Source organism: Molothrus ater, chromosome 2 (assembly GCF_012460135.2).
Source record: "Molothrus ater isolate BHLD 08-10-18 breed brown headed cowbird chromosome 2, BPBGC_Mater_1.1, whole genome shotgun sequence".
Taxonomy (NCBI): Eukaryota; Metazoa; Chordata; class Aves; order Passeriformes; family Icteridae; genus Molothrus; species Molothrus ater.
Genome location: NC_050479.2, coordinates 62,646,859 through 62,662,246, shown reverse-complemented (window position 1 = coordinate 62,662,246; position 15,388 = coordinate 62,646,859). Strand labels below are relative to the sequence as shown.

Genomic DNA, 15,388 nt, shown 5'->3' with positions numbered 1-15,388 from the left:
GATCTAAAGGGAGGTAAATACTGATAACTAGTTAATTAACCAGCAGTTTTAAAAGACAAGGAAAAAATATTTGCTATAAATACCTTAAACTTACTTCAACATATCATTACTTCAACACCAAAATCAAAAGATGACCTATTTTATACTCTCTGTATTCAGCTTGAAGTTTTAATTTTTTAATTGCCAGGCGATATTTTTTTCACCTCAGTATGCAAATATTTTACATTTGAAGAAACACCAATACCAAGTCAAATATGTCTTTATATTTTTTTAAGTGTGTAAAAAAACGCTATAGAAAATACTTCAGGCAGGTAAGGAATCCTTAAATGAAATCAACCTCCAAGCTTTGGTTTCTTAAGGAAGTAACCTCAGTCACAGAATTGCAAAAATTGAAAAAGAGCTCTTGAGACCAGGTAAAAGATAAGGATAGCTGATCAGACCCCAAACATGCAGCTAATCTACAATCCTGACTCCAACAGCAGACAAGGCTGGATGCCTGGGGAACAAGATAACAGTAGCAGAAGCACACAAGGCTTTCTCAAGTGCTGTCCCACTTCATCAGTCATATGTCAGGATTTTCTGGGTCAGATATATTTGTGTGTTCAGGAGAAATTTTTCTTCTGTGAGCTTGTTCCATCTTCCTGTAAATGTGTGTAAAGTTTTAACGTTCACAGTAGTAAAAAGTTCACATTGTGTCTGCGCATAGGGGGAACAAAACTAAGAAACCCAAACATCCTTTTGTTTCAAATCTCCTAGTTTCCTAAGTGCCCCTCTCATTTCTTTGGAAAGAGGCAGGGAGCACTAGACTGTCATTCAATCTTTCCATATCACTTCTGATCCAACAGTCTTCCATCATCTCTTGCAAATGAGAAGAGATTTTCACTTGCAATTTCAAGCACCATCATAACCAAAGATGAGATTTCTAGAATTACATTAAGAACTCAGCTAAAATTAGAGAACCCAGTGAGGTTCACTTTAAGACTGGTAATTTTGAAAATCACACCTGAGCACAGTATCCTCTAGCCTTATTTATTCTCTCATTTTCTAAGAGTTTTATCCATGAAAAGTAATTTGTTCATACTTTTCCAGCAGTAAATATAATATTACAAGGTTCTTGCATCTAGAGAGACCTGTGAATCCTGACAAGTTCCTTTTTTTACTAGACTATCATCATTTAGACCTCAGGGTTTCTGGCATTTAAGCACCACTGACAAAATGACAAGATACATTTCAAAAGCTAAGGCAAAATGTAAATCAGAATGATTCTAAATCTAGAAGACAGAAATGCCTGGGCTGCATTTGCTATCCAATTACCATAATATTGAAAGCATTGTATAAACACAACTATCACTGCATTAGCACATTGACAGAACATACTCAGTAGGGTTCATTTAAGAGAAGCCAAATTCAGAAAGCCAAGCTTGCTAAGTCTAACACTTCTGCAAGAAGCTGCATGGAGAAGTTTTGCTTTCACAATTCTGGTTTGATACTGAAGCTTTTCACATTTATCACCGCACCCCCATCCAGTTCCTGTCAAACAGCTGCTTGTAAAAGCAAGCCCAGCTCTTCCCGCAAGAGAACTGAACTTACTACAAAATTAAAACAAAAAGAACTCTTCACACATTTTCTGGTCTTTTATAAAACCTATCACATTGTTGGAGAACTAAAAATTCCAGAGCTGAGAATTTAGATTTTAAATAATTATTTTTTTTTCTACTGAAGAAGCAGCCTGCCCACTCTAGTTCTGTCAGAACTAAAAGCTGTCCAGCAATAAGAAGGGGGAAATTTTCTGTAATTTAAACCTGAGGCTCAAACCACAAGCAATGGCAAAGGAAGGCCACTAGAAAGAAGTTCTTTTATGATGAGATAAAAAGGATATTTTTGCACACACATAGTTTTAATATTTCCCCTAACTCTATCTTTTTTAAACAAGGAGTTCCTGCCTTAAAGAACAAAATTCTTAAACAACAATGCTAGCAACAGGAGGCACCCAAAATTAATGCAACCATCTTGTGAATAATATTAACTCTACCTCACATGAAAACAACTTAGGCTAGGTTAACTCTGCTTTTCAGAAGAATTCTGCAAATCCTGCTGCTTTATGAAAGGAAGTCAATTGGAAAATTTTATTAAGTACACAGCAAAACATGGACAAAAATGAGAATACTGACAGTGAAGCAAGTACCAAAATATCTACCTTTTCAGCCTAACAAAAATGTTTCATTAATGAAATCAAATCCAAAAACTGCTGGTCTACTTAAGTTATTTCACATTTCTTACATGTGAAAGACAGTTTACCACCTATACTGCATGTTATTGTATTTCACACACTCCCCTAGGCAGCAAATGAAAAAGAAAAAAAAATCGCTATGGACTGCTGTCCAGATAAGATCTCGAGTTCCTCGTAGCTGCTGGAAGGTGCAACAGGCACGCAGAGAGCGTGCCAAGCACAGGCTCTGCTGCAGGCAGGGTGGCTCCCAAAGGGAAAGCACAGGCTGCTGGCAGTCCAGGAAGGAACCTGAGCCAAGTTCAGACCAGGCAGAGTCTACGTGGGTGAGCCTCCAGCCTCTGCTCAGGACAACACCAAGGATGCAGCTGCAGAGGCTCCACACTCAGCTGTACCATGGGCACCTTCCAGCCTGCACCTACCCCATTCTGACAGGCAAACCCAACCCAAAGGAAAAGCTTCCAGCAAACCTAGAGGGATTACCCTTCTGGAGGGTGCTGAACACTATGCCTGCTCAACAGCTGTGAACAGGGGCATCCACATCCCCCACAAGGGCTTTTTGTTACTGGAAAGTTACTGTAAGATAGTGATACAAACACAACTGAAGTACTATCTATTTATACAGTATAAAAGCAGGCACAAAAGCACTTATTTGGCCTACAAAAAAAGCATCTAAAACCCCATGCTTTTATGCATGCAATAACTTAAAGTGCAGCAAGAAAAGAAACAAAAACATTTTCCAATAATACATAATTTGGCAAGAAAAGAAACAAAAACATTTTCCAATAATACATAATTTGACAGTTTGACACGATACTAGTATCACCTTAAGAGCTTGAAAATTGAGCACACAGCTGGAAAAAAAACCCCAAACCTCCATATTAGAATGTTTGTTTGGCACCCACTTTGCTTCTTAACATAAACTAATTTTACCTTCCATAGAAAAGTTAGCAAGAGTGAGTCAAATGACACAGCAGTAAGGAAAGAAAGAGTAATAAAAGGTTGTGACAATTGTTCAGGACTTTGGCTCAGATAAAATAAGCCAGACCAAAACCAAAACAAAACCAACCTAACAACAACAACAAAATCCCAAAAATCAAACCAAAACTTCATTTCAATAATTTTACCTATTTCACTACAGAGATTCCTAAAACTACAAAGTTGGAGAGCATAGTGCCATCCAAGGAAGGAGCAACAGGGATACAAGTCACAGAACTTAACCCAAGCTTTATTTATTTTTGTATTTAAGGCGACAGTTACATCAAATTTGCCACAAGTCAGCAAGATTTTACAAAACTGAAGAACTGCCAAGATACCTCCCTGAATTCTAATACATTTTTCCCTCATGGACAACCTTTAAACATTCCTGCAGAGTATTTACAATGCAGATATAGCAGTGTTGCAGGATGAAAAGTTCAAACTACCTAGAAACATAGTAGGACTAAAATCAAATTCCTACAGCTGAAATATGACTACCAAAACATTGAACAGTATTAAAATAAACTTAAAAAAATTTTTTTAAAACCCCAACAACTTGAAAAGCAAGGATTCCCAGAAAACTATTGCACTATTCCTTGTTACTTTTAATCAGCCAACCTTAAAGAAAAACAGACTAAAGAAAAGTCTACCATGCTAATGCAGACATTTCTGTGACTAAATCTGTGCTTAGTACTGGTGTACAGACAAGATATCTTTATGGGGCACCAAGAGAGCTGGCAGCTCCACTGAGCACAGCCTATAAGTCCCAGCTCCCTGTCAGTCATGAAAAGTTACAAAAAGTAGAATTAAGCATATGACTTGCTAACTTGCTAAAGTAGAATTAAGCATATGACTCCTAACCTTAGCAGACAAAACTATAAATCTAGTTTAGGTTTGTCATTGAGGCAGATGACAGCGGAAAGTGAATAATCCCACTGTAAAATACCTGTTTAAAATAAATAGAATTAACTGCTTCCTGGAAGTACAGATCTGTCTCAAGTGCAGAGGAAACCTAAATATCTAAATTATAGAAGCAGGATTCATATTCTCTTAATTAGAGAAACTCTATACCTTAAATCAGCAGGAAAAAAACTTAACATTCTTAATCAAGAATGGCATCTAAATGTCAGGGAATGAAAACTCTGCATAGCTGCTGTGTCTTAGGTAATCCCTTTGGTCATGTCTGTACTTGAAGCAAGAGCATCTTAAGGGTTGGGCTGACTTGGTATACCTACAACAGATAAACCTGTTAACACTGCTAACATAACCAAAATCCTTCAGTCCTAGTGAGTGCTTTATGCACTTTGTGAGTGCCTACCAAGAAGTGAACACACTGTCAACACAGACAAAAGCAGGAAACACAGGACCTCAGCTTTAAATGTTCTGGCTTCTCTTCCAGTAGCCTGGAGGATTTGCTCAAATGGTAACACCCAAGCATGAATAACAGCTTGAGTCATCCTCACGATAAATAGGAGTGGCAGGGAAGATTTTCAAAGCGATGGGAGAGACAGTGAAGACTATAATTCGCTATTCTTCCTGGTTTTTCAATTTGCCTTCAGCTGTTAAGGCAGATAAAAGTTTCAACTCTCAAAAAGCACAGCATGGTATTCATTAAAGGAAACTCTTAAGGAGTACTAAAAAGGCAAGCATTTATTAAAGAGTGCACGTGTATATATATATATATATATATATATATATATAGCCAAAATAAAAAAGCATATAAACATAAATATATTCATATATTTCTATTACACCATGTGCTATTTTCACAAATACCCAAAAAGCAATCATCTTACAGAGTCCTAAAACTGTGCCCTGTATGATGAAGGCAAAATCATAGAAGGTTTTCCAGCCACAGCTGTGACAACTGAAATGTCATAGCCTTGAAAAAATTTAGAGCACATTCAGCAGAATCAGTATGAGCCTTTGGCACTATCACGCTGAGGAGCAGTGGTGGTCGTGACCTCTCTCATCCCACATGCTTCTGGAACACACTCATGATGCAAGCAGAAATATATTTAGTATGTACAGACAGAAAACCTCAAATATGTTCTCAGTTCCTTTCTGAAGGTTAAAGCTACATACTCCTAATGTAACTTTGTCAAAAGGAGCGTGGTGAGCACATGCCAAGCCATCCTTTGGTGACCCCTTAGCATGTTTTGTCCCCTGCAAGAAAAACCCTAGAAAATTTCACATTACAAATCATTGCCCATTGCAACTTCCAAGCTGAGACAAGATCCTAGGTGCCTAAAATCCAGAAACCCACAAGACATGAGTGATGCCTGCATGAGCAATCTGATGCCTGCAATTCCTGAGGTGCCTATCTTTACACTGGTGAAGCTCCCTTGCTAGATTGCATCCCGCCAGTGAGCACGCTTGCAGATGTTGTCGTTCTGGACATGCTCAGCGGTTTTTTGTGCCCAAGGCTGTTGTCCCCCATTCCTGTACCTGAGGAAAGGCAAATATTAGCAGGCATGGAAGGAGTGTGCCTGACATAGAGTAGCTTCCCCAAGAGAAGCCAGCTGCTGTGCAGAAGCGGGCACGAGTCCCTCAGCCCAGAGGGAAGGCAGCCCAGGAACACGTGACTCATTTGCCAGCTCCATTTGCCATTGGAGTCACTCGTGGCTGAACCCGCGACTGCATCTGGGCTTGGCAGCACAACGAGCCACAGCCTGTCCTCAGGCCTCACGGGCAAGCGGCAAAGCACAGCTTGCACCCAACGCAACTACACATTCTCCACTGCTAATCCATACCAGCAGCTGAAAATAGTCCCTGAGCTGCATCATGCCCCAGATCTTGCCTAGGCATTGTTCTGAGGAGAGCTGACAAATGCCAGAACAGGCCAGGGAATACGTTACCAAGGAAACGGCCCTGATGACTGTGGAGCAATACTTAAGCCCAAACTATTGTCCCTTTGAGGCCAGTAGTACAAACTCAGCCCCAAATACCCGGCCCTTGCTGCCTGGCCTTACTTGGCTGCCTATCAGAAGATTTTAGATTCATTCTTTTAACACAACAGCAAACCACTTATCCAGCAACCTAATGTATCAAATGTTAACAGTGTGACCATTCCTACTTCCTGATTTAAAGGGAATCACTTAAGATGTCAAAATGAAAGGGGGTTTTAAACTGCATGTAGACACTTACCTCCAGAGAAGCTGTAGGACTTCAGACACACCTAACAGAAATCCCTACTGAGAAGGATTCAACCCACAAGAAAATGTATTAACTCCCCTTTCTAGCTCAATTCCTCCTTACAAGGAGCACAGAAACCTAATTTGAAATTGTACATCCAAGGAAACAGGTACTAAACACTTGAGAACAGTGAACTCCACAATAACTGTGTCCTTGCACAAAGACCAGAAGGTTGCATAGCTAAGCCTGTACTATTCCAAAGCACTAAGGAGCACTTGCTGACCTGTAACTGCTCACAGCTTTACCCTGACCTGGATTTGTCTAACGTTTTTTATGCAAATCTTAAACACATTATTTAATTTTTTTTTCCCCTTAATGCATGATCAAAGTAGGTCTGCTGTTATTCCAGCTCAGCAAGTTCACCATATTAATGCAATAATATATTCTTTGGGAATACATGGTTTTGAGCACGAAGGCACTCTGCTGCAGTGAGCTGCATAATTTAAAACCAACAGAAGTCTTTGGTGTGGGATGAGGTATTTAAGTATAAACACTGACTACACAGATGACAAATACTTATTGCAAACATCGAGTTATTTTAAATCAACACTGCGTGATAAAACAATACTGTAGATTTTGTTGCAAATGTTGAATTGACAATAGAAACCACCGAAAAGGAGAAGCTGCACAAGGAGAAGCATTATGGAGCACAGTTTAGGCAATGCTAGATGAAAGACATTATAAATAAAGCAAAGCACACTTGTCTACTTCTACTCATATTTTAACCATTAAGAGAAGTAACTTCATGAAGCCGTGTTTTTCTTGCATCAGTCATTAAAACTCCAAAACATACTACAATTCCAAATCACAACATATATCAATACTGGTGTTCCTCCTTCCTTATAAAATTAAAACACTAATTAGGACAGCACATATTAAAAAGCAGTACAACCAAAGAAGGCTACAGTGTCAAAAGCTGCAGTGCAATGCAATGCACTGCTTTAGTTTCCCATCTTTTTGTTGTTCACACAAAAACAAACATGAAAACTACATCTGAAGTTACCAGACCAAAGCAGGCTGAGAATCGAATTCCCTTTAGCCTGCCACAATGAACCCTCACTTTCTGTTTTGAGCTGTTGGAGGGTTGCAGGTGGTGATGCAGCTGACCCTCATCTCTGTTAACAGCAAGAGCTACCACGCGACCTTCTCAAACTCCAGTCCTACAAGAAATACCACTTGGAATATTCCTACTGCTCACATGGAGGAGTTAACAAGTTAACAGAACACTGTGGTCTGTAGAGCTAACCAGGAAAGTGTGGAGAGCTTCTGTCTCTAACTTGCTTTACCTTCACACAAAGCTGAGGTTGGCTCCAGTGCAGAAGAACAAGACCCTTTCACTACCCCAACACTGCACATGTGAAAGGGCATTTGCAAGGAGCACATTCTCTAAGCAGCAGCATGAAAAACACAGGACCTTACTTGTACCTCCCCATTCAGAGCACTGAGCAGAATGGAAGCTGAGAGGCAGGGAAATACAGCTGGATTGCTCTTCAGATACAACAAACATACTCCACAGGCATCTACTTCCATGAACGGCAAAACCAAAACCACCTCACAGGTATTTCACTCAAAATAGATTGAAAACTGAGAGACTCTGTGTTTGATGTGCTTGCCAGAAAACCTGCTCTTCCTTGTTTATTCCTAACAAACTGCAGCAAACAGCAACAATACGTCAGTCAAAGATGTAACATGGCAGTTGACAGGGCTTTCTGCAAGGGAAATTCAGATATTCTGGAATTTGTTCACATAACCTTCACTTGAGATATTCAAAACAATTACTTTTTTGGGTGGCCACAAGGGAGGTCAAATTGATAGAATTATGGAAAAGGCTGAGCATGAACTCCCAGGCTGGCAGGTAACAAACTATCCCTTTCAGAGGAAACAGATATTAACTGTGGAAGGGTTTAAATCAAATTTCTATAAGTATGATAAAAATGAAACAAAGGCTATTCGGCATTTTGAGTCTAAAGTAATTTCAGTTCCCTTTAAAGTTACAAAATCAAAACAGTGCTCAAAATAGTGTAAGTGAGCACAAATTCAATGTAAAGAATATTGTAAAGTGTACTTCTATTTTGCAAATAAAAATTATGCAGCATATATTAATATATTCTAAACTGATCTCTACAAAATCTTTATCTGGAAGCATCATAACCTCACTGGTAAATATTTGAGTGGTTAAATAGGACTTCTTCTCTCAGGGTTTGATAAAGATTTAAGATAAAGGAAGTACTTTTCACATGATTTAGTCAGTATGGATTTGCCCCTTTTAAAAATCAAGAATTATTGAGAAAAACCTTTAACTGGTTTCCACCCTTTATTTTGTCTAGCTATGCTTTTTTTGTTGTTGTTAAAAGAAAGGATGACCTAGAAAAGTTTCATTTCCTTCCTAAAACACAGATGACTAAATCAGCTAGCTATGCAAAAGCCATAAACATATTCACAATGAGTAGCTAAGGAGTAATATATTATCTTCAGAAAACAGTAAGAAACAGAATCTTTTACATTCACTTGATGCAGCTTCCCAAGTCAGGTAAAGGTCAGATGAATTTGAGACTTTTTTCCCAGAGAAATTATAGATGGCATTTTTCCTCACAAAAGCTCAGTGACAAGTAAAGCTGCAATAAATTCAAGCTATTTGGTATTAAATTGCTCAATCCTTTTAAATCTCTCATCAAATCTTCCTTTTTAAAGCAGTCAGGAGAAGAACTGAAGCAGACAAGCCTTGTAATGAAATGCACTACCTGGGAGGGTGGAGGACACAAGAACTTAACAAAAATAGACAGCAAGTAACTGGGGAAATCAAAGTTGCATTAAGCAAATATTTGTAAATAAATGTTTCTCAGAAGTTTATATTCTTATTTACTAAGCAAGATTTTTTGGGGATTTTTTGCATAAGCTTTACTCATTCCATGCTTTTCTTCTTCATTTAAAGACTTTCTTGGGGAGGGAAACAATTAAAAAAAAAACCAAAAAACAAAAAAACAAACCCACTCTCTAACCATACGTGGACACTTGAACTTTCTCAAGATTCCATCTTTCTTGGACTGTTTACAATTGACCCAAAGAAACCACTTATGGTAAGACATTCTTTAGGAGTAAGAAGAAGGCATCTGGCTTTTCTCTACTCCTTTATCAAGTGTTTGGAGGTTCAGAGGTATTTACTGGTATGAACTACGCTTCCCTAATTGCCTGCCCATTCTCGAGGGAATTGCTAATTAAGCAGACACTTGCAAACCTTGTACACCATTGCATGGAGGCAATACCCAGATAAGGAACTGCAGAAGAATACAGTAAACCATTCTTTTGTTCACCAGTTAAGCCTTTCTGGGATACCTCAACAGCATCCCGAGTCAGCCATCTAAGTATTTTCTTCTGTTTCTAGTAAGTTAAACTTTTCAGGCAAAACCAGCCAACATTCAGAGGTGAGAAAGGGGTAGGTTTTCTGCACTAGAGAACTCTTGCTTTACATTTCTATGTGGGGCTTCAGGTGCTTTGCTGCAGTGACCCGAAGACTCACCAAGACATTCTGGCACAGATAATATTTCACTGCTCTGCCTCCTCCTCTCCTGAGCACTCTGCCATTTACAGCTCACAGCCCTTCCTCCCCTTGTGGGCAGCCAGAGGGGGCAATGGAGGCCAGCACAGAATCTTGGGGTGCCTGTCCTGGCTGCCACAGCTGCCCTCAGCTTTCAAAGGAAACCTGCTGTGGCCTCTTGGTGCCAAGGTTCCAACAACAGGAGACACTGACTGTCTGGAGCCTGGAGCAACCCAGACCAGGGGATATCGAGATCAGTGAAGTAGCAGGGCCCCTGGATACATGTCATGCACATTTCTTTACATCCCCTCCACTGGGCTTCACTCCACATCCTTCTCTGGCACTAGGTGATCTTTGCAGACCCCTTCCAACTGAAAAATCAGCCACCCCACACTAGTACCAAATGCCCCTCTAGAAACTCAAGGACAGAGAGTCAAAACATTAAAACACATTCAAGCAGAGCACTCAAAAAAAACCTGGAATAATTCTGTGCTTGTTAATGACATTATCATTTGTTTCACAAAAGCCTGCAACACCCATAATTTTTGAAAACAAAGCTCTCTGGATTTTCCAGCCTGAAAGTCCAGGTCTAAATTAGATTATCTTGCATTCCTTGTTTGACTTACTGGGTAAAAACTGGTGGATTTGGTGTACTGCTGATCAGCAAGCTGGCTTCAAGCTGGTTTGTAGAAGGTAGCAGGAGCCACTTCTTGCTTGTAGAGTCAAACCCAGGTATCTTTTGTCCTCTTAAGGTTAAAATTCCTAAACACCTTTTGCTTGCAAGTTTCCTGAAATAGTGTCTGCCTCTTAAAATACCCCTTCCTCTCCAGAACTAAAAGATATGGGATTGGTTCTAAAATGGCTCCTTTATGTCTGGTCAAAATTACCAGCCTCTACAGTCTCCTGCTTTGTGGCATAAACAGCCATTTCTGGTTTATAAGTAATGAACAATGAAAAGAAACAAATGTTTGATTTACTGAAATACAGCCTAAAAAAACAACCCAACCTTTCAGCACTTTATTTTAACAGCATCCAAAAATACCAAAGTGACTGGAATGCAAAGGACAATGCGAAACAATATTTTAAGTACTATTAGCAAATATATCAGATGCCCAGAACAGAGGCCCTATTGCCAAGTAGGAATACCAACTGGATAAAAATTAACTTTCAAATAAAAACATTGAATTTATTGCTGACTTTGGTTCTAAAACACAGTTAAAGGGTATTACCCTTATGATTTTTGCCAGACTAGTAAAATTATGCTGGCTTACAGTCATGTAAATCAGCAGACCTATGTTGACTTCTTCCTCTGATATGCTCCCTTTTTCTAAAACCAGAAGACATGACAAAACTAATCCTGTTTTGCTCTTTTAATTTTTTCTAGAACCAAAGCTCAGCAAGACCACAACTTATTCTATAGAGTTGGGTGTGATGTTTTTCCTAGGCAAGCACACTACACAAGGGCAAATTCTGCTTTAAAGTGTTACTTACAGATTGCCAAGCGAGAGACTCCATAATTCGATGTTCACAGTGTTCTAGATGCTTTATCATTTCCCGTGTTAGGGTGGGTTCTGCTCTAATAAAGCTTTCAATCACCTTGTAGAAGTCAAAAGCTTTTAAATCAAATACATTGAGAATCCATGGGAAAGACAAGTCTGTTTCAGCACTGGTACTGTCACTTTGTGAAGCATTTCCTGAAGAGAAAATAGACTAAAATTATCACATATTCTACATTCTTTCACTTTTGATGTTTTTTCCTTTTTGTATTTATTGAATTATTCTAGCTCAGACATTTCAGTGAGTCGCTTTTTGTGTATTGGGCAGATTTTTGCTATTTATATTAGAATAGATAGTAATAACTACCAATAAGTAACAATGCAATTAAGGACTTTAGATTTAACTTACTGCCATATGTAGCCATGACAACCTCAACAGCACAGGCCAGAAGAGATGTGTGGAAGATGTTATCATTCAGAAGTTTGCTGAAGAGAAAGGAAGTTATTAGTACTTGACCCAAGACTTCAAATAGCAGACTTCAATAACAACTTAGGGGCAAGTACCTGAAATTTTGCACTGAGAGGCGCTCTTCCTCCTGAAAGAAATAAATCAAACTTGTGAATATTCTTGGTAATTTCAGAGGTACTGCCAGTACTGAGATAGCAGCACTAAACTTACCGACTTCAGCATGGACTCCATTACTCTGTAATAGAGACGCACTCCAAGCTTGTACCTCTGTCAGAATGAGAAATTCGGGAATATTACAAGAAGTTTTGACAGAATACAACAGCAAGACTCTTGTGTTTTAACAATCCAGAACATTCCAGTTTTTGACAGAGCCACTATAAACAAGTTACTGTCCCCAGTTCCACTGGCCAGTAACACTGGAGAGGCCTCAAGGGCTACTAAGGTGTGCAGCTACCCCAGCCACGTGAAGATTTAACCAAGTGTAACAACCTGAATTCTGTTCACACTGATTCACAGCTAACAGGATAAAAAAGCAGGGCTGACAGACAGGAAGGAGACTGTCGAGTACAAACTTGGTTGGGTTTATTTTCTAAAATCCTTGTTGAAAGCACAGCTGCTCTCTTGACTTTATAAGGAAGTGAGTCACCTTTGGCAGTTTTAGGCCAAATTAGCCTAATGAATGCAAATATATGTTTCACTTAATGTATTTTGCCCAAAAAAAATTTCCATTCTTCAGTAAAGTACTTCCAATATATTTCCACCCAATTATTATTGCTCTTTACATATTAAGAGGAATTTCCTACATGTTATCTTTACAGTGCTTCCTCAATTTCAAAAGCATACTGTTACTTTTTACGTTTACTGACCTACACTGAATGAGGACAGTCAGTAAGTCAGGTCTCACACAAGCTAGAGCTAACAGAGCTCAAGTGAGTGATATTCAACCCAAATACTTACCTGTGAGCCAATTTCAGCCCATCCCTGTCCAACTGCTTCAGCAAATTTCTTTTTGAAGATGTGTTCAAAACTTTCCACTCTTTTCAGGATACTATCCTTAGGATTCACTGTGCAATTCTAAAAAAGTACAGGGAACAAATTAGGGGAAGGAAAGACAAAGAAAAGACATTTTACTTCAGAAACATTTCAATCATTTAAATGATTAGAAGTCCTGCTTCCCTTTGTAACACCTTTCAATATAAGGTCATCAGCATAAATAAAAATGGAGTATTTAAAAGAGTGCTGTACATCTTTTTCTCTTTTTTGTTTCCCTTCTATACCGACTCGCTTTTCCATTCAATACACACATAAAAGAATTTTAATATGTTGCTCAGTAAATGAAGTATTTAAGCACTTAAAAGGTTCCACTACACAACAGTTAGAGAGAAGTGCTTTCTAAAATGACTGATGACATTTAAACCAGCCCAAATAAAATGTACTTTCTCAAATAATGTGCACCAAATCTACAGGTGTATATTTTGCTTGAGTGGTAATTCCAAGAATCCTACACAAATCTTCTTTGTAGTCACTTACATTGAAGTACTTGATGAGAGTATCTGATGGTTTATCAGTTGCTGAGTTTAAAATCATAATCAACTGTTGAATGTTATTCATTGCCGCTCTGGAAAAACACAATAAAATGCGTAATAAGCATTAAGGTTGGCTTGTCAGTTTCCAGAAAATGAACAGCAAATCCACACACCAAAAAAAATTACGATTCCAGTTCTCACTCCAGTTATCAAACAAACTGTTCGAGAAAATCTACTGTGGTAATGACTATGAGTTCTAACAATGCAATTTATCTAATTACTTACACGTGGATTGTGATAATTTTAATAACCAAAAGAATGGCTTAACAACTAAGAAATAGCTTGATTCTTCTATGGTATTGTTACTTTCTGAATTCTTCATTGCTGATTTTGGTTTTAAGTAGAATTTTTTGTGTTTGTGTCATGGTTTAACGTAGTTTAGCTTTTAGTTAAGGAAAAAAATCCAGGAGTTACAGAAGCGATTCCCTGTAAGGACCTTGGCAGCTTCCTCTGGACCTGACAGAACCAATCAGCTGGCTAGTTCTGAATATTGACACTCTGTTAAACGAGTGAGCTGAATACACCCTGTGAAATCACATTTAAAGATGAACAACACCCGGGAAAAGCTCTCTTGCTTCCAGCTTTGAAGAGGGGATGGGACAGTGGCGGGGCCAGGCCCCGCTTTGCTGCTGCCGAGTTCCAACCATGGCTGGAGGGCCAGGCTGGCTCTGCCCAGCTTCAGGTGGAGCCAAGCCAGGCCCTGCTCTGGCCGTGAGCTGCCCAGCCATCCTGCTGAAAAAGAAACAGCAGAAAAGAGAACAGAGGTAGCCCTGCAGCCCCGTGGCTGGAATTGAGCATGGCAGGGGCTGGAAAACAGCCACGCAGCCCGAGCGGCCACCCCCAGCAGAGAGCACATCACCATCCACGGGCCCGGGCGAGATATTGACTCTCTCACAGATGAAACTTGCAGGCATCAATCCTCTCTCAAGTGACAAAAAAAGGAAAGAGTGAAGAGAAAACAACACGTAGAGAAAACAACATGGAGACACCAAGGTCAGTGAAGAAGGAATCAAATCCCGGGTGGGGGGAGAATGAGGAGATGCCTCAGTCTCAGGCTGAAATTGTCTTGTAAGGGTATGGTGAAGATATAATTGATACACCAGACTTTTTTTTTCCCCTGTAACTCATGGAATGCATGGGGAGAATGTAGCATTCTAACCATGAGCACCCAAGCAAATGTTGAAGTAGCTGTGTTCCAATGAGAAGCCTGAACCAAGAGAGATAAAAGTGAACTGAAAAAAAAAAGACTAGGCAGTAAATTGACTGAAAGTTCCTGGTTTTGTCTCTTTACATTGTTAGTGGGAAAGGACAAGTGTTCTGAAGGTTTATGAAGGTTTATTCAGATTTCTTTTTTTTTTTTTTAGTTCTGTTAATAAAGTTTTCTGTATACCCTTTAGGGTTTTAAGCCTGCTTTACTCTCCTCCTAATCCTTATCTTTCTGTATTAGCAGAACATGAGCAAATAATTCTAGTGGGTGCACTGGTGTTTGGCCGGCCCACTACAGTTTGTCTGTTTCAAATCTCTGTATCATTCAACCTCAATTTGGTTCATATCATCAGTCAAGTAACTGCAAACCCAACAAAAATATGTTCAGTCATTGCAACTTAATGCATTTTTCTTTAATCTACTTTTTACAAAGTACTGGTAAAAATCACTTCTGCCACAACTCTCCTAATGATAAGGAAAAGCATAAGAACACTGAAAAAACATAAAATGAAAACATACAACCCAGTCTCATTATGCTCATAACTAGTACTTACACTCTTTTTATAAAATAATTTTTACATAAATGACCAGATGCAAATCCACCGATAAAAATTATTACATTCTCTCCAGTTTCAGGGGGCCTTAAAGCAGATTCTATGAATCTAGGTTCAGAAATACGATACTGTAAGGTAACTC

General features: G+C 39.1%; 1 protein-coding gene across 1 annotated transcript in view; it reads right to left on the bottom strand.

Moving 5' to 3' along the window:
• The window catches only part of RB1 (RB transcriptional corepressor 1), a 71,441-nt gene that overhangs the window by 31,702 nt on the left and 24,351 nt on the right, over window positions 1–15,388 (bottom strand). Inside the window, exons 12-17 of the mRNA XM_036391002.2 lie at window positions 13,431–13,518; window positions 12,858–12,974; window positions 12,111–12,167; window positions 11,996–12,027; window positions 11,841–11,917; window positions 11,427–11,629 (exon numbers count right to left, since the gene is read on the bottom strand). Coding sequence (XP_036246895.1) covers window positions 11,427–11,629; window positions 11,841–11,917; window positions 11,996–12,027; window positions 12,111–12,167; window positions 12,858–12,974; window positions 13,431–13,518 — 574 coding nt within the window. The remainder of the gene's footprint in view (window positions 1–11,426; window positions 11,630–11,840; window positions 11,918–11,995; window positions 12,028–12,110; window positions 12,168–12,857; window positions 12,975–13,430; window positions 13,519–15,388) is intronic.